The sequence below is a fragment of the Rhagoletis pomonella genome, unplaced genomic scaffold, assembly GCF_013731165.1.
Source record: "Rhagoletis pomonella isolate Grant_MI unplaced genomic scaffold, Rhpom_1.0 Rhpom_scaffold_00004, whole genome shotgun sequence".
NCBI lineage: Eukaryota > Metazoa > Arthropoda > Insecta > Diptera > Tephritidae > Rhagoletis > Rhagoletis pomonella.
This window is the reverse complement of record NW_023458558.1, coordinates 13,915,446-13,943,181: the sequence shown is the minus strand read 5'-3', so window position 1 is coordinate 13,943,181 and position 27,736 is coordinate 13,915,446. Positions and strand designations below refer to the sequence as shown.

The window sequence follows — 27,736 nt, the reverse complement described above, 5'->3', positions numbered from 1 at the left end:
CAAACGTAGTGATCCAGTAATTTCTTAGTTTTCATATAAATTGCTTGTAGCCTATTGGCGTTGGCACAGTTCATTTCTTAAGACACCAGTGTAAAGTAGTGGTAGATGCGAACAACTGTCTAAAGGACATTTTATGAAAACACCTAAACGGTTACAAGCAACAACAAGAGGTGAGGAGCTATGTGGACTATTATTTTAAAACGAAATTTTCGTTAGTTTAATTCGATAGTTTTAGTGTGTGCAATGTGCTGTGAATTAAATTGATTGTATTAAAAAAGCGAATGAAGAGATTCAATTTTAAAGGATTACAAAAAAATGTCCATACATTACAAATGCATATAATGAGTTGAAGATGTATAAAAGAGTGAAAACGCTTTGTATCCAAACACAAATTCAGCGATTAACAAACTAACATTTAAAATGAAATTGTGAAATTAATCGACATTCGATTTGGCACTACTGGAATTGAGCAACATTAAAATTCAAATGATTTGTTTTTGAGCAGTTTCCATTTAAAATATTCACTATCTTCATTACAAAGCGATTCAAATCGAAGGATTTGCAGAGCAGACCCGATTATCTTCAAGATGAGCTACATATGTACATATGCACATACATCTGAAAGGCTAGCTATGTTTTACATTTCATATCGTGTTTAATAACGATTTTAAAATTACTAAAGCTCGTCAATTCCTCATAAATTATATTTCCACTAAATACATTTAGAAATTTGAATTTTAAAGCTGCTTTCAAAAAAATTTTAATTATTTTTTTTAGGCAAACCCAAAAATTATTTTAAAGCTCAACATGGGAGCTGCAAAAAAGGCCAGTCATGTGAACCGGTACATTTGTAAAAAATTAACTTTTTTTATCGTGGTCTACTGGCACAAAATATAAAAATCTTAACGAAAATTCGAATTCTTGTCTTCCTACGAAACCTACGATAAAATTTAGCGTGTAATTTTCACGTAAAAAATGTTAACCCTTTATTGAGGAAGATTATAAAATTGGCAGATAGAGGGTTAAAATGCTCCGAAAAAATATTAAGTGGAAAGATTTTATGTACGAGTGGGAATTCCGTATGAAAAAATCATTTGTTAGTGAGATATGGGTCTTTGTCCTGAGTTTGGTTGCGATATCTTAAAAATAGCGATTAAATTGTTAAAACATACTAAAACAGTATTAAATTAAAAAAAATTTATAAACAGGAGTTGTGTTTACATTTTATTACAGCACTCCTAAGTCAATTTGTGTTTACATAAATTTAAATTAAATTTAAATAATTGTTCCACAGTGCAATTCTTGGGTAAAGTTAAATTTAACAAAAAATATACATGTATATAATTTTTGCTTTTTATTCAACTTTAAAATTGCTTTTGTTTTTTTTTATTTTTTTTTAAGAGCGTTTCCTTTTATTACAACGCTCTAACTCTATTCAATATTTTTTCCTAGGGTGATAACGCCAGAACATCTATATCTACGTATAAAATTTTTTAAGAAGGTTATCCGATGTGCCCCGTTATTTTGAAATTCCAAAATGAGAAGTCAAATTAAATAACTGGGTCTGTAGATCTTCAATAACTCAATTTTGGCGTTTAACGCCACGCGGGTTCCTAGTCATTTTCGAGGCCAAACCGATGTTCGAAAAAATTCTTTCAATATTTTACTAAAACCTAACCGGACCATCCATATACCGGATACAATGAAACTTTCGACATTTTTCTCTGAAAATTCGTTTTTTTTCTTCATCTAGAAAAGACGACATTAATTGCCAATATGCGATTTTTAGCATGGATGAAGTATGTATTTGTTTTTGTTCGAGATAGGACAAACGAAGAGATAAATACTCTAAAAAATGTAGGCCTGCGTTATCTTAATTGGGTGCTTTTAAGGTTCTATTAGAAATACTGTATCTAGCTTATGCCTTACAAAAATGTAATTTTAGGGTACCTGGAAATTTAGCTATCTACTGGTGTAGTAAAACAAAAAAAAAATGTCATTTTCCCACATAAAATACTCATTATAACGTCTAAGCTAGTGAATTACATCAGCAAATTTATTTTGACACAAATTACATTTCTTAACTACTTCATACGTGGTATGTACTTGTATGTATATATAAATACATAGTAATGCAATGCAATTTCCGGCGGCCTTAGATATAACTAATTCCGAGTTAATTTCCTCTTCCTAAGCGAATTGTTGGCCAATCTCAAAATTTCATGGTATTTATGTAAGTATTTTTTTGCCACAAATTTCAGATAGTGTTGAAAACTTCGATACTTATGTACCTCAAAAGTTGCATAATAATGCCAATGAAATGGCATTTCTCGTGCTGTTATGTTTTGCAATTATCACCACAGTTGCTATCGTTTATTTTGCTTGTTTGCTTGCTCCATTCCCAGAAATTGCGAAAAAGCATCGATTTGCAAGCGCCAGAGATGAAATCTCGCAAACCGATACCCTTAAGTGTAAATGGCGAATGGGAAAAATAATGGAAAGACCTTAAAAGGTGAAGTAAAAAAGAAAAAATAAAAACCAAATACGAAGAGGTCGTAATGCACCTATGGTAAAACTGTTATTGGCAATGAAAACGAAAGTTCCAAGAAGGTGGTAAACATATACTCGTATATGATGGTTTACTGTGCACGTGTATGCATATTTGCATAGGTACATTAGGCCGGGTCATTTTTTTTTTTTTTACTATGCACGCTTGACATAATCGGATTCTAGCTTTAATTCTAAGCAAATTTGCCGAAAAATCCATATGTAGTTCCAAAATGAATTTGGATAAAAGATAAATGCACAAATGGATTGCCCATACCAAAAAAATCCCTATAGCATGTTTTTATACAAAATTTAAACACTTCTTTACCACACTACAGCAAAATACTAACAAACCTATTTTCGCGATTTGGCAAACTCCTAATTCGGCAAATTTTACTTTACGCGCATAGTCGAAAAAATATCCCATACAAATTGACCCGGCCTAATGTACATATGTACATGTATTTATGTAAATGCAATGCAATAAAAGCAAGAAAGGAGTACGATTGCCCAAATATGTACTATTTTGAATTGAAAAGTGAGTCACTCGTGAAAAAACCGAATGATTGTAGCTTATATGCACTACATACACTCCCATGCGCTTGAATAGGGACAATGCTGTTCTACGTTTTTCTCGGTTATTTTGATTTTATTTACATTATTTCTCAATTAAACTCCAGATCATTCTCTAACCAAAACTAAATAAACGCAAATTTCAAACCTCAAAATTTTTAGAATTATTTTTAGTATGCAGCTTTGAAGCCCATTCAATTCTACGTAGTGTAATACAAATTTAAACTAGAAAGTATAAAAAAAATGTGAGCGTGTGGTATATGGAAAATTTGCGAAAGAGCGCTTGCGACGCTTACACTTTTGCTAAGTGTTTGGCCGAGCTTCTCCTCCAGTTTGCGGTGTGCGTATTGATGTTATTACACTAATATAGAGACCTACAGTTTTACGCTGCCTACGAACGGCGAATGGATTTTATGAGAAGATTTTTCATGACTTTTTCTAATTTAGATATTTCCCGGGCCAGGGATCGAACGCAAGTCCTTCGGAGTGGTAGTGCACACTCTAACCAAATTTTCACTGTATTATACTAAAACTGAACGAACTACCAAATTGCATACACAAAAAAATTCTGAGAAAATTTTAAATTTGTATGGAAATTTTATGCATTCGTTTTCAACCAATTGGTGAACTTGCGTTTATATGGCTTTTGTTAGAAAATTAACTGTAATTTAAATTAAAAATAATGAAAATTAAATAAATGATATATGTAAATATACCAAAAAATGCGAAAAAGCATTGTCCCTATTAAAGTGCATGGGAGTGTATATAATTACTCTGCATAAAAGTTTATTATTATACTCATGCCGAATAACGAACGCATGCATGCGTATGTATGTACATATGTATATATGTATGTCAGTGTGAATGATCGCCGGCTTTATTATGGTGATTGCGCAATGCAAGTGTTTGAGTATGCAAATGCCGTACGAAAGAAATGCAAAAATATCCATGAATTTACTACATATACAAATGCATGAACATTTATTTGTGCTTATACATATGCAAAGCATAAACATTAATATATGTACATTGGCACACGATGACCTTCATTTGTGGTATTTTAAATATTGATAGATAATCTGATTAGCGTAGAGTCATAATTTTAAACGTTCAATGTATTGTATGAAAAACATTTTGAAACTATGCATTTGTATTTGCGTTGAGCAAAAAAAAGTGTCAATGTTTTGAGTGGGAAGAGGTCACTGCTATTTAACATTGAAATTTATTTAGGTTAATGAAAGCATTGGTCGAACTAATTGTTTATGTAAACACTCTAATTTGTTAATTAAACTCTGCTGTTGTGCAAACACTCTTGCTTATGTAAATCATTTAAGCAAGAGTGTTTTTTAGTTGACCGCTAAATTTGCAAATAGACTAATAAATATTAAAGTTTTGGTAGAAAGATGGAAATTGGGAGGTATGTATTTACAAAGTTGAAGAAACTAGAACAATACCAAATAAAGACGCGCAGTCTGGGTGCTTCCGAGAGTAATCATACCCCATATCAATCGCGTGGTTCGAGTGGGTAATGGGTATAGAAAAGGATGGCTGGCCGAATTGTACAAACCTTAAAGTTATATGGAAATAATGAAACGAATTAAATTAAGTGTGAACGCACACGATGCACAGTGACTATATGGAGGTAGGTGGAAATAATAGTAAACCTTCACCGATTTAGGGAATTATGTAATTTGGTAAAGATGCCACACTTTCTACTCTTGTGTCGATGGAATTTTACTTTGTACTCTCTTTTTTTATTATGAAATATTTTTTATATATAAAATATGGGGAAGATTGGATCACTATAACATCCAAAACTCACAAAAATGTGGGCCCAGTCATTAAATGTGATGGAGTTTTGCTTAATTTTTGTTTGCTACTTTCCACTCTCAGAAAATAAAGGTTATACTATAAATATTCGCTTTTTTCCCAACATTTGTTGAGATTTTTTCTTTTACTAATAATCTTTAGCATCTACATTTAAAAGTAAATTTTTTGGTAAGAAAATAGGAAAGTACCTAGTAAATGACAAATACCTTCACCTAAATATTCCACGGCATTTAAAGAATTGATTACAGTTCAAGTCTCTCTAAGGCCGACCGTTTTTTTTTATTAACTGATACCATGACTTTTTTCTACCTGGCTCCATATAATCGAAACACTGTGCGATGGCTTGAACATGCCGCATGCATGAATACAGATGTTCTGGTGGAGGGATATTTCACCTTTTGCACCCATGATGCACAACAAGCAAGTGCGCCCACGAAACCAAAGAAAGTACTATTTGCAGAAGAACCAAATGAAGATAATGAAATAGTGAAACTTTGCAAAGAAGAGATTTAATTGGCGAAGCTTTCGTTTTCATTAGAAGCGGACAAGAAGTTTGCAGTGCTAAATAATAAAAAGAAACTACAATTAATTGAGAAACATTAATTCCTCCAGTTTGCCTTAAACGTCTCCAATCGGCACCAAATTTTTATCTGTTATCTGAGATCATGGTATTAGCGTTTGAGAGATTGAGACTGAAAAAATCGTTCAGTTGAGTTTTTAAGGACCACCCTAATATGCATATTTTTGCATAAATTTAGTTCTTTTAATTCTTCGTTACTTGTTATTTCTTTTAACTAATAATCAGCTTAATCCCGAAATTATTTAGAATCGAGCTGACCAATAATTTCAATAGTTTTTGTCAAAGAATTTACTTAAAAAATTACAGAAACCCATAGTGACCAGAAAGAATATCGTTTATTGCTTATGATTTACCTGTTATTTGTAATCATACACAATTAATCTGACTCACATGATTGCTAAAAAAAGTAGGAAAATTCGCCACAAATAATAATTTAGGGTTATATGGCAACGACAAGCCTCACTTATTAAATATAAAGTATCCATTTTTAAAATGCATTATTTCCCTCAGTGTTTGAATCAGGTTTATTCACCACGAAAAAGCAGTGCTTGAGTAACTGCATAGTCTTGATAAATATTTCTGAATCGCAGCATACTTCTGGGCTTTTTAAGCTGGAGTGGCAAATATTTGTATAAGCTGGCGTTAAAGACAACATGAGGAACAGTACCGCTTGAAATAAAATTAAAGCATAAATGCAGGCGCATTTCGCTATTTCTGTGTGGTAGTATTAGCAAAGCAGTGATGCGATGGATGATAAAAATGTGTCCAAATTGATATATGTATGCATGTACTTAATTGTTGCGATATGAATTAAAATAAGTATTTTTTGTAGAATATACACACATATGTATGCAACTATGTACACACATACATATGCAGATAAATAATTTGTTACGACTCGGATAAAAAAATTGTTATTGAATGTTTAGCTAAGCTTCTCCTCAAACTTCGCTCCGAGGGCAAAACATCGCTTTAGATCACTTTGTTTGTTGCTACGCTCACGCCTCTGTGCTAGGGTTGCCAACCGTACTATAATATATCGTATTGTACTATTTTTTTCGGGCTGCGTACTATATTCTGTTGGAAAAAATATACATAGTATTCGAAAATACTTTAAGTATTTCTACAATTATAAATATAAATATATTTCAATAATTTGCAAGAATATGTGTATTAAAATGGATGACCTTTAAGGGTTATTTGCAGCTCTCAAGAACAATTACAAGAAATATTTGGCATTATTTCTTTTGCTTGAAAAATTACTTTGCTTTTGCTGTAAATTTTCTCGAAAAAAAAATATACGAACATTTTTGTCTTGAAAGCTGTAAACTGATTTAAGAATTCTGATAGAAGAAAATTACTTTTCTATTTCTTGTGCTGCAAATAGAATACTAGAGCTCTCGATTTTGTTCGCACATTTTCAAACAGCCCGGGTATATGAGCAGCGAGTACTCGCACACTTGTTCAATGCTCATTACTCGAAAATTTTCGAGCATGAGTTTTTTCGAGTAACTTGAGCAATGTTTTTTTTTTATTATATTGAAATTTTTGGTAGCAACTTTTTAAATTTTTCAATTTATTGATATATAATGCAAAGATTGTTACATTGGTATTTAATAATATAATTTATTTAACATGAATTAGAAAGCAGCTGCTGACAAATACAATTTACAAATTTTCTTTTGTTTATGAAATTGTTCAAAAACTCGAAAATTTTAAACAAACATTTGATCAGTTGAGCAATGAACGAGTTTCGAGCGAGTATCGAGCTACTCGCATTGCTCGATACCCGGGTATCTAGAGCTCTACTTTATACTGGAAAAAAACAATATTAAAAGGAATATTCTTTAAACTAAAAAGTCGTGGTGATTTTATTAATAGAATTACATATCAAAAATGCCAACATTTTTAAAAATACCTAGAATGAATTACCAAATTTACCTTAAATTATTTCGTTTCTGCTCTCTATTCCTGCAACTTTGGCATTTACGGAAAGAATTTTTTCTATTATGAATGTGAAATGGCGAGATGAGAGTGGAAATGCGACTACATCACTAATAAAAAAAATGAACTTTTGATTTTTATTAATTTAAATATTGATTGCGATAAAACATATCGAAAGCTTGTATTCAATTTGACCTATGTATCTGCAGTTTTTACAAAAGTAAGATTCCTAGATTTATTTGCCAGCGATGAGGTTAATGCTGACGTTTCTTATTGCTTCTCACAAGAATTAACCATTGAATTTCAAAATTAAAATTGCAACCAGCGATGGCAGTTAAGTCTCAGGTTCCATACTTTCCATGAAATATATTTTTTATAGAGGAATTGCATAAAAAATAAAAAAGTTATACGCTTAAAAATCGGTTTTACTTTTTCTTTTAAATAAAATACTTTATATATTTGAAGTGTACTATAAATTTCTTAGAAAATGTTGGCAACCTTACTCTGAATTTTTTTTATGCTAAACGCACGGAAATCAGTTGAAAATATGAAACCCAGCCTGCGGGCAGCGGCCTGCCAACTGAGCTATTCAACTAAATCCACCAAAGTACAGGTATTCAGCAAACCTCATCTCTTGGAAAAGACCCGCAAGAAGAGGATGTGTGTCGATCTGCGAAGTATTGTCTTCAAATCCGTACACTTGGCGATGTCGAGACATATTTAGTTCAGGGAATAAAAATACAGTGATTAGATCGCACGAATGCACAAAAACATCCCAGCTAAGAAAGTATTCATTTAGGAACCCGCTGATGGTAGCAGAGAAAGAGGGGCCTTTCCAAGTGCCGGCAGGTCCTCAAGTAGTTATTTTAAAAATACGTTTTAAAGGTAGTAATAGGCCATATACATATGTATATATATATATATGCACATTCACTTTGTTTTCAAAAAGAGTGACTAACCACTAACCCTAAGCAAAACAATATCTAAAAAGTTTCTGTTGAAATTTGATCACGCATTTTTGACGGTGCTGAAATCGCCATACAACAACTAAGCAAGTTATAGATGCTGTGGAGTTCAATGGCATAATGAAACGCTGTGACAAGCTTAAAAGCATAGGTATGTATGGCTCTGAATAGTACAAATACATGCAACTAAGAAATCCACGTTCGAAGATAAAAAGTCTGATGCGAAGCAAAAATGGATGGAGGCGAGGTGAAGAAATCACAAGAAAAAATGTGAAAACGTGTAACCTCAGTCACAATGGCATACAAGCAGAGTGAAAAATGAAAGTAAAAGTCATAATTCACACATCGCATATATACCTACTTACATATGTATGTACATACTATATATAGGATTTCCTACACTTACGAGCCGAGCCATGCTTTGTTTGTGTGTATAATAATAAATAGCTGGCTTGTCCAAAGTTTAAACTCAAAAGCGTCGGTTTTTTTTTTACTGAAGTTTATTTTTTAAAAGCATATTCACATTATCGCAATTTACGGCTCATTTGTAATTTATAAGCAAATCATGTTGAAATCAAGTTATTTCGCTTTGTAAAATCTGTCAATAAATTAAATAGAAATGAGATAATTTATCATAAATCAAGAACCAAATGAAGAAAAAAAGCCCCCACTGTTGAGGTAATTTGAAAAAATGCCTAAAGATATGCAACCATTTGCTTTTTGAAATCAAGTACGAACCACACACTCGTACGTACGCGTGCTATAGAAATTATGAAAGAGAAAGTAAAATTACCAAGTTTATGTGTAGTAATTTGATCACAACAAACTAATTTATGCTGTAATGTGAATATATGGGGGATTCACAACAGTGTCGTAACTGTTGTATTGTTGTATGTTGTAGATTTTAAAAGCTTAAATAAATGTTTAGAGAACTTGAAATGGCAACCAACTATTTTCAACACTGCGAACCCTCTTAACATATTTTTTGGGCGTCTAAAGTTTGCGACATACAATAACAATACGACACTAACGCCAGCATTGTGAATACCCTAATAGTGTAATAATTTCAACGAAAAGCCATTGGACAACGCTTGGGCTGCGACTGTTGTAAACAAATACTCGCAGTGGTTTTGATGCTGCTGGATGTAATAAAAGTGCTGCAGCAAAAGCAATTTATAAAACGTTACGAGTGTGTGGACGACATGCAGCGTTTCGAATGCGCACAAAGTCAATGTGCATAGTTGTTTATTTGCTGATTTGAGGGCCTTTTGTTTTAATTTCACATCCTGCAGAAAAAAAAATCAAATAACCACCAACTCGTAGTTAGCTACAAAAAGCTAACTTGAAACTAGCTTAAAAGCAATGCCCCAGTAATGCAGACGTATTCTGGAGATTGTTTTCTTTAAACAAGTTTCTATTTAAATATTCCCATACAAATTTTAATTTGAATACGCTTTTTTTCTGCACTTCACAAATACTTTTTCGAATTGAGGACAATTTAAAGAACATCGAAATTATTATCATTTGAAGTTATGCCTGGCGGAGTTCGAATATGGGACCACCTACAGTAGAATATGTAATGTTATTCAATAAGGTAAATAAATAAAAAAGCAAAAAAAAATATTTTTTTTTTCCAAAAGTAGTTAGTTACAAGTTAGTTGACATCTAATGGAGCGGTAACCATCCTTAACTAAGCACATCTTATGCATATTCAGAACTTTAAAGCTGTTTTTCTCGAGTTTTCAATTCACTGCATTAAGACACTCTTGCATCAAATGTGCGATATGTAAATATGTATGTATTTTCAGTGTTTTTTTTCATATTTTCTTGCTTCCATTAAATGTTTATTTGAATACATGCTCATACGTAGCCTGCGAGTACAATTTCACAATTTCACATATGAACATACACATCTACATACATATGCCACCCCATAGTTTAAAGCCTTCCTTAATAATCGTTGTGTTAGCTGGTGGCCGCATTTATGCTTGCGATAAAATGTGTACATGGGCTCCACAATAGACAAATTGCCACTGTGCAAATGGGAGTAATTTGCTAATTTGTATAATTTTAACCGCTTGCACTAATTTTACCTTTTATCAGCCAAAGGCGTTGAAATTGTGCTCACATTAATGGTTTGAAAATAATGCTTTACCTACTTACTCGAGCTTTGTAATTTAAAAGCGAAAGGCCCAAAGGGGGAACTAATATAATTTTATAAATACAATTCCTGCCTTAAATAACGAATGCGTGATGGTTACAGTCCTCCTTTCCAGGCATGTAAGGCGTCAAAATTCCAGCAGTGATTCCTAAAGTTTTATATTCATCGATGTAATTTTTTTTTTAATTCTATAAATTGAGTTAAATTTTATTCAGACTTAAGTTTTAACGAACCCATTCACAGAGAAATCGTTTTTCGAACAATAGTAGATCAATTTACTAAGCTGCTTGTAGTTTTCTACTCCCTGTTTTTATTGCCACGCCAAAGAAATGAAACATATGGCCAATGTTATGAGCACTTCAACCTTTCAGATTTTTCTTTTTGTCAAACTTTATTTTATTTTTTTTGTGCTTTATTTTTCTTTGGCAAACAATTATTAGCCTTGGAGAGCATTTGCTTCTTCATTCCATAAAAGGGCTCATAGGAAAACTAGCATTATGAGTATGTAATAAAAAAAAAAAAATTTGAACAACGAAAATATGTATGTAAATATGTTTGCATGAGATAACAGCAGGAAAACTAAACAAACAAAATTATTAGAAAATGAAAAATGAGAAGATCGTAACTAAGATATCCAGTTTAGCCGCAAGAGAAATCAATAAAGACACAAATTGCTGAAGGCAGTCAAACGAAAGCAAAATACGAGTAACTCAAACGTATAATAAATCACACGTACGTTTATTAGGATTTCTACATTTATGCTTTTTGCGATTTAGTTTTTACACGCGCCAGTTGGCATTGAAATACCTACTGGCAATATTATCGGGTTAATGTTGCTTATCTAACTTAAGAATGTTTTTATATACATAGTATAGTTCATTCATTTTTCATTCATACAACTTCATTGCCGTTTTTTTTTTTTGTTGAGCCAACATGTAGCTGATTGGCAAACAAGTGGATAAAAACGAATTTAACGCCCATGGCATAATATGTACATACATATCTGCATACAAAAATACATACATACTACGTATGTATATTCATACATATAATTGTTGGGCCAATCTCCGAGCATAAGGCATGTTGCAGCACACAATAAATGGATGTGGTAGAGAAAATTTGTTGTTGTACTTGTATTTTGATCACTAAAAGTGATTGCTAAAAATAGGAAAGTAAAATTCACGGTTCGATGAAAATCATTTATTTTCCTTTTCCTTGGGCGTTCCCGAAAAAGATTTATTATTTTAAACATTTAAATGGGTTTTGAAAGTCTGCATGCCTCTTACGCAGAAATAAACAAAAATATTTTACTCGTAAAATTTTGATTTGAAATACATACATAAGTATCTGCGTACAAAGGACCAAGGAGAATCTGTCTAAATATACGCACAAGATGTTCAAGATTTGATTTTGAATATGAGATGTTTAAAATATAAACATGAAATGTTTAAAATTGCAAAAGTTTTTAAATAGAAATAAATTATTTAATAATAGTAAACATTAAGTGCTCATATTTACTCAATTTTGAACATTTTATGTGTAATTTTGCTCCACGCGAAAAATTTGGTATATAAAAGTAAACAACCAGTGTTTAGTTTTATAACACGGCTTGCAAATTTGCACACATTAGGAAAGGAAACTGGATATCTCTCTTTATATACGCAAATTTAAATAAAAATTTGTAAAGGCAAATTTTAAACATTTCATTTGAAAACTGTAAATAAATGTTTAGAATTCAACAACACAAATTTGAAATGTGTTCTACGCCACACATATGACAACTAAGTAAAAATTAATACGATGTTTAAATTTACATTCATTAAGAGAGGAAACGGTCACCTATCTTAATATGTATGCGTAAATTTGAATTTTTTTTTGTATTGTACATCAGTTCATTCTGCTGACTGCATCAATAATATTCTTGGGTTAGTTTACGTCAGCTTGGCTGATTCGTGAGATCTCATACAGACCATCTGCTGGTTACTAAAAGGGTGTAGGTCTTAGCGTAAACTTTATTCATAGTACACTTTTTATAGCGTTTTAACAGCTTTTAAGGCCTTTGGTGTACAATTTCCTTCAATGAGAAAAAAAATCAAAGGCAAGGTAGCTGAGTTATTATCTTTCCAAAGCGAGACTATGACACAAGAGAGGAGCTGTTGTCGCACATTCATCACTATGTGTCAGTCAGTCCTAACGCAGAGCGCTTGATATGGTTTAAGACAGTGTTTTTCATAAGTATGCGAACTAGTATCTTACAACCCTGCCTTGGGAGTATTATAATATATTTGGTGCCTTTGGCTGTCCTAAAAGATGCTAACTTTTCATACAGGAAATTCGCCTTCGATGTCATTCATATAGAGAATTATAGACTTAGAGGAGTACTTTGTGGAGCTAATGCCTGAATAGAGAGGATATATCCCATGTCTTACCGATCTTTTTCCTGCAATGCCGCATATAAGTTATTGGGGGTCTGTTAAACCCTCGCTTCCATATTCATTCACTGTGTCCATTATAACACCTAGATACTATATACTCGTAGGTATTTCTTTGCTTAGGTCAATGGAATGTATACATTCTTGTAAAAGTGACCAAGTCCGCCTTTTCTGGATTTACATCTAGCGCCACTTCTGTTGTTCAGTTATGGATGTATGTATTGTACACAGAGAAAAAGCACCTAATAAAATGGTACAAAGCTAGTAAGATATCTCTACGGTTTTTTGTTAAGAAGATATTCCTCTTGATTCCAGAAGGCAAATCTTTTTAATAAAATCAAAAAGAAATCTTTGGGAAAAGTAAGAAGACAACTTTTCAATAAATTCAAGAATACATCACATACAATTAAGAAGTAGTTTCCATGAAACACTACTCCGTAAGTTTGTTAAATATTTCCAGTAGCGGCTAGTGCACCGCAGCGAGAGCGTGACACACAAAATTGAGATAGAAAAAATAAAAATAAATCTATATAAATGTATGTATATAAAATAAAATAAAAAATAATAATAAAGAAGATAAAAAATAAAAAAAATAAGAAAGAAAGAAGATCCGTTTCACAGGATTTGAACCCACGACCAAAAAGTCGTACGCGCGTCCGTTAGGCTAGTACCTACATCTATTCATCATTCATCATCCATCAATTCATTGTCTATTGTATTACAAATAAAAACAAGAAAAATTTACACAAAAATTAAGAAGAAATCTCTATGGAATTTTCTTCGTTTTTTCGTCTGTTTGACCCCTTAGCCCAGTAGCTTTTCATAAAGACCATCTTCTTCTTGTTTTTATGCATCATATTTTTGTCTGTGTAGTGTGATTGAGCACATTAGCCAACAGCAGCGATAGCGACTGTTTAACCAGAGTAGCAACATCAACAGAAAAACCCAGGTCAAAAACCACATTCATTCGAATGGGCAGTGGCATCAGTTTTTTGCTCCATGCATAGTTTGGCTGCTACCCGTCCCTGATGCGGTATTCAGTTAGTCAGTCGCCAAAATTCAATGAATGGCTAACGTAAAAGAGAAATGCGCCCGCCAAGCATCGGATGAGTTTTTTTTTTGTGAAAACGCGCCGCTCAAGGTGCGCCGGTATGTTCAGGTGAAGGAGCAAAATACTAAATTATTCGTAAAAAAACATACATATCTCACAACAAAGTTTTTACCGCAAATAGTGAAATGAAAAAAAAAATTCAAAAAATATTAAAAATAAAAAGTCTATATGGTATATATGTATGTATGTGTGTACATATGCATATATGTACATATGTATGTAATAAACAAGCACATGAAAGTGAAAACGAATAGTTTTGACAAATTTGACAAGTGCATTTGGATTGGATTGGATTGAAAGTGATTTGTGCAAAAAAAAAGTATCTAATAACACAAAATATAATAATCCTATGAAATTAAAAATAAATAAGAAATTGATATAATTGATATAATTTTCTGTTTGCTGGTCAATTTGAATTCGCACAAGCGCTTTTAATGTTCGGCACTGAGCTTTAGTAATTCAAATAATTTTAAAGTATGTATTAAAAAATGTTTTCTCCTTTTGATTTCGTCGATCTTTCGTGTTCAATTTCGCTTCATTACATTACTTTTTTTTTGCTCACAAAAATTTCATTTCGCTTGAATTATTATTTTTATGTACCTACATTTATACATGACTCATAACTACGTATGTATATTAGGGTGGTCCGTAAATCTAGGAATAAAATTTTTACCTGAGATTTCCTAAGGCTCAACCCCTACGTCGATGATACTATAGTCGAAGATGTCACATATAAAATTTGGTCCCGATTAGAGACGGATAAGGGGTGTCGCACAGGGGTCAAAGTTCAGATTACCCTATGAAGACGTCTTAACCGACTCCAATCGGGACCAAAATCTTTGTGTGACATCTTCGACGAAGGTTTTATCGATTTTCGGTATTAGATAAAAAAAAGAATCTTGTTAATTTTTGAGGTTCTCTATATAGGAGTCTGTACTTTGCCCCCTGTGACACATGCCTTAGCCGTCTATAATGGGGACCAAAGTTTACGTGTGATATTTGTGACCGTGGTATCACCGATTGAGGGGATGAGGCCAAAAAAATTGTTCATTTGATTTTTAAGGACCACCCGAATATATACATATATGTAGATGCATATACTAATTAATTATTTGCAATTATGTAAATTTTTCTCAAGTATGCATGCTATCTACTCATTCATTTCACTTCAGACAACATCAATTGTGAACCACGCAAATCTAGTGCATGCAAGCGCACAAGCGCAACACTCTCACCTTAAAGAGTTATCGCTGCAAAACAACTTGTAGAAAAGAACAGTGAGTGCACTGCGGCTGATTTAAGTGTAAATTTAGGCCGAAGAAATACTATCTTCAAAAACAACGACTGATTTCGTAACCAAATTAATGCAGTATCCAGAACTCATACAGATATGGTAAAATTTATATAGCCATGACGGCTTCAAATATTCTTTCCAAATCAGATTTATTAATTTAAAGAAAAAAAAATATACATTTACGTAAAATCATGACAGTCTTGACAATACTCGCTTTGAAAATCCGCTGAATATGTTTCGTGATGAGCTAAACCGCATAATGGATTGCGCTCAGTGGCACATAACCACCGTCCCAAGCCAAGCGTCTATTAAATCACTCAAATCTAACGTAACAACAACGTCCAAAGTAGCCACATAATGCATAAGGATTCTGAAACTGTTGGCATAAAAGTGCTCATTGACTGTTGTATGCAGACAGGGGGGGCATTCCTTGCAACTGCATAGCCGACGAGTTGGCAAAGAGAGTGGCCAAAATATTCGATCACCGGATCGTGAATACCCCTATAGCAAAGAGCTTACTCTGTTGCAAAAGAATATCTACTAAAAATGCAGTCGCAAAGTGTACGTAGGCTTATGTAAATATATGTACAGCGGGCTGTTATGGGTTATTATCTCGTATTTTTTTTTTGGGTTTTAGTTTTGAGGTCTTCACTGAACCCTCTAAAAATTGCTTTTGAGAAACAAAAGTTTAAATTTTCTGAAATCGTAAATGGTATTCGCAACACACAGTATTCGGTAACGTTAAAAACCGTTTTTTCCCCAGCCCACCTTCGTCTTTTCACATAACGACTGTGAGTTTATTAGCCATATTTTAAGTTGAATTCAAAAAGAAAATAAGGTAAAAAGCCCAAACGTGCACACTGGCGCAAACAGGGGCAGCAGCCGCGATGCTGGCAGAAACCAGTCAAGCGAGCATTGAAGCAAAGCATCCACAGCCACTAGCAAATGTATATTTACTAAATATATGTATGTATGTATATACTTGCGTACATATAAACTTTATGGAAAAAAGCATGTGGGTACATACATACATATGTACATATGCAGCGCCTTAAAAAGCGTACAAAAACAAAAAAAACTATAACAGAGGCATATCAAAGCAATGACCACAAAAGCAACTCGCTATCAGAGTAAAGTGAAATTTATTTTTATTTTATTTATGGTTTGTCCCGCATTTTAAATCGAAATGAAACGCTGCTGGTGAGAGGATCTGCGCCGTCAGCAAAGGTGAATATGTGTAGCAGAAAGCGCTGTCTCAAATTGCAGCGCATAAAGAAAATAATGAAAGCAAAAAGGTAAACAACGAAGACAATGAGTGCATTGTTAGCGAATTCAAAAATAATAAAAAAGAAGTACAAATTTAAATAAATAACTTATTATAGCAAAAACGGCTTCGCAGCATTTTTGTATTGAGTGCTGCGCATGCGCACTACTGGCGCGCGCACGCATTTACATTTCAGCTGTTGCCGCTGTTGTAGTTAATCTTGGCGCTCCCGAAAGTATGTCAGATGTCAAAGCGATTCCACCAAAACAATTTCCACTCCACCAGAAATGTACGCACACTTAAATGCGGTCAACAACTCCAAGCGGGATGCCATTGGCCGCTCGTTGCGCTGGTGCTACAATTGCTAGCAAAAAAGCAGTCAAAATTACCATTTTTGTGAATAAGTTGAGGAGTAGTGGAGAGTAGAGAAAATGTTTAGAATAAAAGAGTTTTGCATGCAGCTGCTTTTGTTGATTTTTTTTTTGGACTGACTTCTACTGCGCAAACGCTGGCCATTACTCTGGTAGACCGACAATCGAGACTTAAAATTTTTCGCTAAGTTTCGAGTAGCCTCATTTAAATTTTTAAACCATGTTGAAGCGTTCAATAGCCTTCTGCTTGTGCACTGCGTCACAGTAAAGTGAAAAGCCTGCATGGCATCGGCGACGGTAGCTGTGAGTTTCTTCAACTGCCGGCGATTTTTGGTTAAATCGTTGCGCGACCGGATCGGCCCACAATCAATAAATCGCAAGCAATTTGCTACAAGTTCTGGTTTCAAATATACACACTCTTACACAAAGTTGCTATTGCGCGGGAAAAGCGTGCATCGTGCGTGGTTGACAAGCGTGTTTCCAGTTGGGAGTTGATGTTGTCTTCGATAAAACGTCCACGCTAAAAGAGAGAGTGTGAAATTTGTTTGTGAAATGTATGCAAATATTGGAAAATTTCATTAATCCATAACTTTTGGCGGTTATCATAATATTCATCTAGCAATTTTATTTGATTTTCCATTTCTGATTGTTTATCTGTTTTCTTGTATTTTTTTTTTGTTTTTAGCGATGGCAACGCGTACCCGAAAACATCAACACACACACAACTGGCTTGCGTTTCTATTTACTTGGACCTGTTGTGTCGCACTTGTGGCGGGCCAGGGTTTACGTTTGCCCGATCAACAACCCCAACAACAGCAACAGCAACAACAACAGCCGCAACTACAACAAAATGTGCAGCAGATTTTTGTGCCACAACAACAGCAACAACCGCTGCAGCAGCAGCAACAGCCACAACCACAACAACAGCAATTTCAACAACAACAATCACCTGCTGTGAGCTATGGGCAGGAGCGTGGGTTGGGCTCCGCTTTCTTAAGCCTAATCGGTCTGCAGCATGACAACGACCCCTATTTAGCGCGCACCAATCAAAATTGTGTGAGCGGCGATTTGTCCGAGTGCTTTAAGACGCAGGCGCTAAGCAGCTTCGATGAGATATTCTATCGTGATCAATATGCGTAAGTGAAATACGCACTTTTTTTTTTTAAACTATCTCGTTATGTATTTTTCTTTGTTTTACTCCTTAATGCGTTTAATATTTTTGAAGTTATTAACTACTAATTTTTTAATTCCTTTTTCTTATCACAGTTTGTCTGATTTTGCGCGTGTCATCCGTTTACCCGAAACGCAACAACGTTCGCTCTTGCAAGAGCCATTCGAGTATTCACAGGAGCCGCTCAACGAGGACACCGACTGGGATCAATTGATAAAATATGCGTTGAGACGCGCTGAACGGTGAGTTTCAAAGCTACAAAATTAGAAGACATACAAAATACTATTAAGTTTGAAGCTAAATTAAAAGAAACTCTTATATAATACTAAGCAGATTACGATTTTTCGCGTTATGTTTTAGGTGCTCAACCGAACTATTACCCCCCGCAGCAGGGGTTTCTGAAGGTCTAACCCCAGGGAGACTTTTTTCCTCTTCATCACAATTTTTTACAGTGGGTTAAAGCTTCCAAATTTCTGTTCAAACTTTAATTATTTTACACATCAACATACACAGTTCCGATCTTCAGAGACCTACACTTATATTTAGTGTAAATTTTTCCTATATAAGGGCTAAATCCTTTTACTCTGAGATCGAGCTTATTTAATGTAATGTTCATGTCAATGTTTGGACCTCAGATCCTAAGCACATCCAAAAAATTGGCGAAGGTTTCGTCGTTGTGGGCGAATTTATGAACTGTTAGAAAATTTATAAAATGCATGAACTTCTAAGGGGAATATCTTCAACTCATAGGTATGGTGGAATAATTACCAAAGCCATATATTTACTGCTAGCATAGTTTACGAAATCAAACACATAGTCACCAATATCCCCTGTATTGGTTTTAAAAGGAAACTCTATATTAAATTTAAACAACATTACCAAGTTAATTCTGCTACATTATTCTATGCCTAACCAGTTTTCTCTTTTCCCCCTCTCTCCCTTCGTAGCTTTGTCAAGTCTACAGCTTTGGAAATCGATGTACCTGAGGAGCTCACCGAGGCGGGACGTTATTCGGCGCGTTTCATAGGAAATGACATTGATAGCGAATTGGATGTCATTGAGGACAAGCATGCGCCCGTCTTCAGTAAGTCGCGCTCCAAATCATGTAAATAATTTTTCAAATTCATTTCATACTACTCAAATTGGAATTTAAATTAATCTAAATATTGCCTTTGTTTCATTTCCATTTCCAAATGCAGCACGCAAGAAGTTGAAGAAAATGATCATTCCACTGCTGTTGGTATTGAAAATCTTCAAGCTGAAATTGTTGCTCTTCCTGCCCTTCATCCTCGGCATTGTTGGTCTTAAGAAAATACTCGGCTTGGCTGCCATCATATTGCCGGGCTTGTTCGCTTATTTCAAGCTGTGTCGCCCACAAGGCGGTCCCACCTTTGGCGGTGGTGGTGCCTTCTCTGGCCTCTTTGGCAGCAAGAACACCGTACCCGAATACTCGCCGCAAGGTGTGGGCTCAGCCACCTACTACCATCATCACGACCACTACGATGGTGGCAATGGACAATTTTATCGTCAGGATCCCGCCTTCTCTAAGCCATACACAGATTATTATAGCAAAAACCAAGCTGGTGCCAGCAACTCTGTGAGCTTTGGTGACGCCCATGAAGCTGCTTATTCTGGTTATTATGGCCGCAACACTGGCAAGGATATACAAAGTGAGCAGAAGAGTTAAGGCGCAAGGCTGCGCGGTAGAGCACTTCATTTTCCATACTGCCATTTTTAACACCTGCACGAGTTTGCGAAGTGTACGCGTGTGTTTTTTGTTTTTGTTTTGTTGTTATATTAAATTTGACATTGAACTTGTTGTACGCTTGTGCGTGTTTTCATCGACAGTTAGATTTGTAAATACGTTTATTTGTTGCTCAATCTTTAAATTTGGAAAATATTGAGCGCGCATCTAATGTCCTAGCTAAATTATTTATTATATACTCATATGTTTTTATGTAATTTTATAAATAAATTATAAGCGATTTTTAAAAATGGTTTGACGTTTTACTATTTTCATTGATTTTGGAAAACGACCGCTGAAACATTTAGGGCCATTTTCTAAAGTGGCTTTTAAAATGTATCTTTCCTTCATACACATTTTTTGGAACAAAATCTGTCTTCAAAACAGATAGAGTTTAAAGGCTACTTGAAAAAAAGGACTTAAGAAATATACTTATACACATGTACATGACCATTTTTTTCATTAAAAATGTAATAACTGTTGAGCCGTTTGAGGTAAAAAAATTTCCTAGACATACTCTTGTAGGGCATTAAATTCTTTAAAAAAAAATGTTTTCTTGTCATATTCTTGTAGGGCATTGAATTCTTAAAGAAATGTTTTTCTCAAACGGTTATGGCATTTTTAATGAAAAAAATTTTTTCATATCATTTTCATGGAAAATTTCAAATGCCCACCGACACCTCTTTAAATTGGAATTCAATTTTTCCAAATGGGGCAATTTTCTTTTCAGTAAATAGGTCCTTTTAAGGCTATAAATTCGTAAGGTTAGTTCATATGGATCACCCTAATACAGATATATGTAAGTAAATGTATACATTTACTGCAAGTTAACATTCGCCTACTTTCAAAGGAAAAAGTTAAGGTGTTAACTACAATCAGGTACTTACACACATTTGTGTGCACTTGGTTGTATACCCAATAAAAACAAACAAGTACAGAAAGAAGTATGTACAAAGATACTCGGAAAATAATTACTGACTTTTCATTTTACTTAATTAAATTAGTGGTTATTTGCACCTTAAATGGAAACTTTTTCGATTCGCGTTGTGTAATGCATTACTCTTGTTAACAGACTAAAAGGAGACGATTGCAGTTTCTCAACGACCTCGCCGGTTGCACAGACCCAACAGAAACTGAGAAAATAAAGCGCTCAATGTCCTCTAATTGTGCAGGAGTACAATTAGAAATGACTCGAATTTAGATAGCACATTCGGTGTATTCACACACCAGCCACTAAATCTTACCTAGGCAACCTTTAAAGTGTTTAACACTTACGACAGACGCTTCAAACAGCGCACAGTGTTCTATTTCGGGGAAAAAGAGACAAAATGAAATATATCTAGAAGGCGAGGAGAACGCAAAACAAGTGCAACGGTATTTTAAAGCATTTTAGATTTTCAATTCAGGATAATACAAATACAAAAGGGTTATATTTTTTCTTTTTTGGACCCCAAACCAGTCTGCAATATTTTTTAAAGAGTTGCAAGTGCATATTTTGCGGTTGTTGTATCCAGGAATCTATTTCCATGGTCGCAAAAACCAAATTAAATTAAATTTAAATTTTTTTTTCGGTCGGTTTTAAGATGAAGGTAATTTTTTATTCAATCAGACCTTAACAGTGGCATTCAAAAGAAAAATTTTTGATTTTTTATCTTTTTTGATCTAAAAACAGCTTGCAATGAAATAAAAAGAAATCATTACGTTTTTCGGATGTTGCAACTAGAGAAATGGTTTGTAATATACATACATGTATATTCGAAATTCTAGACATAAGCTTTAACAAGCAAATCTTAAACAGACTTTATTAAAGTTGTAACTAAACCTATGAGATGCTCAATTATATCAAAATAAGATATTGTTTTAATTGTAATTAAAAAAATAAAAATTACCTAGTGATAGGCAACTGTAAAACTTTTTATTTCTTATGAGAAGATCGTATCAGAATTGTTTTTTGCTGAATAAATCATTGCTGCATTAGCAAGCGATTTGTTTTACTTCTTTGCCTTTAATTAACGAAACTATTGTAGATTTGATTATGGAACTGTAGAACTATTTCCTTACTGTCGAGAAATCTGGTCTAAAGTAATTTGTTTTCATTCCGAAAACTCTGAATTTTCAGAAATTTACAGAACTTCAACCAAAAATGCAGAATCTGACTTCTACCACACAGATCTCGAAGGAAGATTTACCAGTTATTAAAATATTCTTAACGGAGTCATGGCGCTCTTCAAGCACGAATCGTCTGAAGTTGACAAAGTAGCTGCAAGATTCATCAAAATTGTTGAGTTTTATTAGTCATTCCTTATTGCAGAACTTCCAGAAGTACTCGCTCGGCAGCAAAAGGCCATTAGACGCGTGAAAATTACACAAACATTAACATGTTTCTGAAGATTTTACCCACGTTAACTGAGTCTACTTCTACTGCAGAACGAACCCTTTATTGCTTGAAATAAATGAAGACTATTCAAAGAAACCAAATCAAAGAAGTAATTTTCTGTTTCTTAACTACATATTTAAGTCTAAACTCAAAATATTGATATCTATCTCTTTTCTTTTTTAATGATCATTTAAATGGATTCGCTGCTTTATCTGCATCCTGACATTAGACACAGCTAACGAAGTTTTCTATGAGATATCTAAAAAACCGCGAATACTCTATTTTCGTGTCTGAATGAATGTGACTGGCGGGACAATGAAAATAACTCTATTTTACCCTTGTGCTCTCAAAGATGAATTTTAGCCAAACCACGCAATCTTCACGAACGAAGTTTTTGTGTTGTAAAATATGAATTATACGATTTCGTTTTCAATGAAAATTAGGTTTATATGTATAGTCTTCATAGAAATATTGAAAAAATATTTAAAGTTGTGACTGGTGGGACATTTCCTTGCGACTAGTGTAAAGTTTCTATAGACAAAAATTACAACTTATTTTGATTTTTTGATTTTTCCAACAGATTAATGAAATGTAGTCATTTAAAAAGAGGTAACTACAGAATTAGAGTGATTAGAGCATATTTAAATTTATGTCGTTTTCCTCTTTTCCAATGGAATGACCCAAAAGTGAAAGTTTCTGAAGAAAATGGAAATAAATTCCACATGTGTGAGCATTTATTAATAAACTTAAAGATTTAATTGTTTAAAATAGTATTTACAAATACTTTTCATTCAAACGCTACGTGTACACAAAGAAATACAGATTCAAAGACATCAATATCTAAAACAGATTAATGTGCAACGGCCAGGCTGTAATTGTGAGATATCTATAAACTATTTCGAGCACGCTCCCGTACCTACATACATACATACATACATAAATATATGTATGCGTATTTGGAGATACGAGTACAATACATTTAGGGGATTCCCTTAAACCCGTAAAGTGTTAAACTGTGTAAAGCTCGTAAGCTTGCGAGGCTTTTATGGGAACGACCCCAGTTTGGAAAGGTGCGTAAAGTGACTGTTTGACAAATCAACCAGGAGTTTTTGAAGCAATTTTTGTTTCGTAGTATTTTCCATAATATCCCGCCATCTTAACTCTATCGCTCTTGGCTAAAAAACAATTAAAAATGCCGAAAATTAGCATAAATTCTAAGACAACAGGTACTGTTAGTGGATGAAATTCATTCATTTTATTCGCTTACTATTTACTTACAAATTTTTACAGTTATTTTACGAGGCTCATAAATTTACGACCTTTACGAGGCTTACGAGGCTTTCACAAGTTTAAGGGAAGACCCCCATTATGCCTTCGAATTGTCAGCAGCAATCAATTTCAATAATCCATAGACGCTAGTTAATGCGACTATGACCATGCATCGCGTGAAAACTTAATGCCACAACGCGTTGAATGCTTGCCATTGTAGGCACTTGTTTTCATACAACACACATCCACCTACACTCATGAAAGCTCATAAATACATACATACATACATATAACGATGCAAGCATGAGTTGCATGCTCCTAACAGCAGCCACTTATCGACGTCCGTCTGCCGCTGCCATGGTCATGGTCACATTGTTGCTATTATTGTAACCGAACAACATTTCTCAAAAGAAAGCTGCTTGCAAAAATTGCTGGTGTTTATCGCTGACAGCAACAGACTTGCAAGGTGGCGCGTGGTCTATACATACATATAGTCTGGTTACAAAGCCTGGTTTACTCGATGGATGGATGGTTGAATCGACTGGCTGGGTGAATAGCAGTGTTGCCATTTTTACGTTTTTCCTACTAAAATTGATTGACTTTTCCTCTTGGTATGTTTGTAGTTCAAAGAAAGTAGGCTCCAATCACACTCAGAAAGGGAAGATATCGCAAATGTTCTCCGAAGAAAAAAATCAAATAATGCAATTTATGATCTTATATGCTAGAAATGTTCATACTGGATCATACATATTATTTACTTAACTTCTAGCAACAGCTGAGGCAGTATTTTATGTCAGCTTGCTGCAAAAGGCACAGGTAAGAAATTTTTTGTTGCGTTTTTTACGATTTTGAAACTAAACAATTTTGGGAGAACGTGTGTGATCTGCCTGTATTTTCATTACGTTTTCAAGTTTGATATTTAGGTAGGCAACACTGCTCACCAGCTCTTAGCGAGGTACAGTGAAACTGCAATATTGCAACATTAGCTGCTTGCCATCAGCATTCCATACTTGGCATTGCGTTGCATGAATGTGCAACTAATGCTGCTCTACTCACTAAAATATGTACATATGTAGCTGCGCGCAGCTGCATAACTTGTCAGCCAGTCAATATGTCAGTCTGTCAGTGAGTTGGTCAGTTGTGCGCTTGTCAAATGTGCAAATGGTTATTGCTACTCAATTTCTTATTTCTTCGGTTTTTTACTGTATGTATGTTTTTTATTTTATTTTTTTATATCAATTGCAATTTAATCTTACTTAAAATACTAGCAACGCCTTCCATACATCACCGCTAATGTGCAGTGAGTGGCTTTTGCTCTTCTCGCTCATCCCATGGTGCTGAAAGCATTTGTATCTCTATATGTACATATGTATGTATGTAAATGTGGCTCTGCGTGTTATTGTGCGATTGTTAATTCCTTTCAATTTTTATTCAATACATAAACTCTTTACCTCCGCTTTCATTGAGGCTTTAGTTTGTTGTGGTAATAGCTGCTAAAATTATAGAAGTTGTTGTTGTTGTAAAATTGTTGCTATCCGCTTGATGGACACTTTCATGTATCTAACTTTGGTAGTTAGCCCAGTTTTCATTCGAAGATTCTTTAACTCTTGTGGCATCATACGAAGCGTAATTCAAGTTGCAACGTACATATGTATGTATGTATGTATGTAAGTCTGTGAAAACGTACAGGAAGCCGGGATTGCTTATACAATTTTGTATTTAGAGCCAACCGAGCACACAAACGAGCGATTTGTAAAAAATCTACGAAGGAATTTTATTTTGTGCTAAGATTTTTCTCGTCATTTACTTCGAAGGTATTATTAAATCTATAAGCTATGCGAATGCTTTGCAAGTTTTTTTTCGGTTTTCCGCAATTTACTAGTAATTTTGAGGCTGTAGAAGTCAAACCGACCTCAGAATCGGATTCAGCGGGCGAAATACATGTCGGTAGGTGGGTATGGTTAAAAGCGAGCTATTATTATAATCTTTTTGTTTACCTGAAAACCTTACATTAAGTATAAAAACTAAATGTATTTAATGCTGTGAAACACATTTTTCTCGATTAAAAGAAATGGTAGTGAGGAAGCCATCTTGGTAGGTAAGAAAATTTTTCAGTGGCAACCCTGCTTATGACCATTGTGACTATTTTGGACTTTGGTAAATTTGCGTATCACTGAACAGAAACGGTTAGAAATAAAAGAGTTAGTTCAATCATTTGAAAAATGATCCCTTCTAAATTTTTCATGCTTCTTGCAACAAAATTTAATTTTTAGGAAAAATGGACTTAGCAGCAACATTTCACTCTTAGCTAACAATAGCAGTTTTCTAAAAGTACCACATTTCGCTGAGTTTGAACTGATTACTGTCAGACGGGTTCGTTTTTGGCGATAAAAATCTTGTACGGAACTAGAAAATTGATTCACTAGTTCGCGGTTTGCCTGCAGGGTAAAATATCAACATATAAATTTCAAAATTAAAAAAAAAAAAACAAATTTTGGGGTTCGCTATCATGGTTTTAAATAATTTATCTTTTTTTAAACTAAACTCCGATATAAAATCTGGAAGTCATGTTATGATTTTTCACACTGTGAAAAAATAGTTGCTTTTGATTTTACGTCCTTTGAACTTGTATTTAACCATTAAGAACTTTACTAATACTTAGGACAATGCGGCATATAAATAAAATCTAAGCAAATGCTTTCTCTTAAAATTTCAGACCTTTTACTCAATTTGTTCAAATAATCTTAAGTAAAAGGTATGAAATATTGAGAAAGCAATTGCGGTTTAATATGTATGATACTTTCGTCTCCTTGTGAACCACCTAGTTGTCTGATGATATTTTGCTTTTATTTATGCTTCTAAGTAGAACCCCTGCATTTAGATGAACAGAAAATATGATAGCTTCTCAATATATGAGTCGTTTATTTTGTAAGTCGCATAAGCCGAGATATGTAAGGGTTTTCGTTTTAGCACGTGTAAAAATATTGATGCTAACTTTCGAAAAGTTTTACTTTTATTTGTTATTTTAAGATAACTATATTTTTCCAGTCTAAATAATTTCGTATATTCATGGAAATTTCACCACTTTTCATTAAGACAAAGGGACTTAAGCTATGTATTTTATTTACTTGATGTTTAGAAAAAAACTATGAATTACCAAAAATTATGAATAAATTGAATATGTATGTATATATATAATAGTCTCACCATCGTACTACTTTAAACGAGCAATTCTTGTATTTACGTACATATGTATGTATGTATATAAATAGAATGTTTCACATCAACCGGCCGAGATCTCTGTTGAAAATTCTGAGCAACTAAAGTAAACATATTAAGTCAAAATATCTGTAAGGTAATACCCTTTCAATTGCAAATAGGCGAATATAAAACTCAAAATGGCGTCATTACTCGCTAGGTAAAAGATGCAGAATAAGCAAATATATTTATTAATGTGCAAAAATTCTGTGTTATTTTTAAAATTTCCTTGTCGCTGATTAAGAATCTGAAGTCCGATTAGCAAAATTCAAATGGCGGCCCAAAAATATAAAAATCGCTTAGATTCGATTAAAACTATACAGCCAAGTGTTCTTAACGTCACTGATTATGAATCTGGAATCATATAAAAAAAAAAAGTCAAAATTTCGGATTCATATTGGATATACCATTTATCATGGGAAAGTTAAAATGTAACGTATGTACGTACATACATGGCGTATGAGTAACATTCTCATCTCGTCTTGATAGAACTATCTACGTGCATCTATTGGTAATGTATAAAGTTAGCGAAACAACATCAAGCAAAAAAATGTCGCATATACCCATGAATTTGCCGTTTTTTTGCCGTTAATTAGTTGTCGAAAAAATTATTTTGTCGCTCTGGTATTTTTTTAGATATAAGGTGTTTTGCTAACTTTATATAAAGTTAGCGAAGCACCCCTCCAAATTCAAATACAAATGACTAGGCTTTATGTCAAAATTTGCAGTTTTTTTGCCGTTCTAAGATGAGTTTACTTTAAAAAAAAAAATAATAAAATAAAAATAAAAATTGTTTGCCAATTTTTTTTAAATAAGGCTGTTTAAACAAAAAAAAATTACAAAAT

The 27,736-nt window shown here is 33.7% G+C and overlaps 1 protein-coding gene across 2 annotated transcripts; it reads left to right on the top strand.

Moving 5' to 3' along the window:
* Positions 1-20,219, top strand: LOC118737055 (the record flags this gene model as incomplete). Of its 2 annotated transcripts, none has more annotated exon segments than XM_036467302.1 (5): positions 1-170; positions 17,758-18,208; positions 18,339-18,485; positions 19,191-19,327; positions 19,443-20,219. In XM_036467302.1, coding segments are annotated over 5 exon segments (1,260 nt in total). In that variant the 3' UTR covers positions 19,931-20,219.
* Between the last annotated feature and the right edge of the window lie 7,517 nt (positions 20,220-27,736).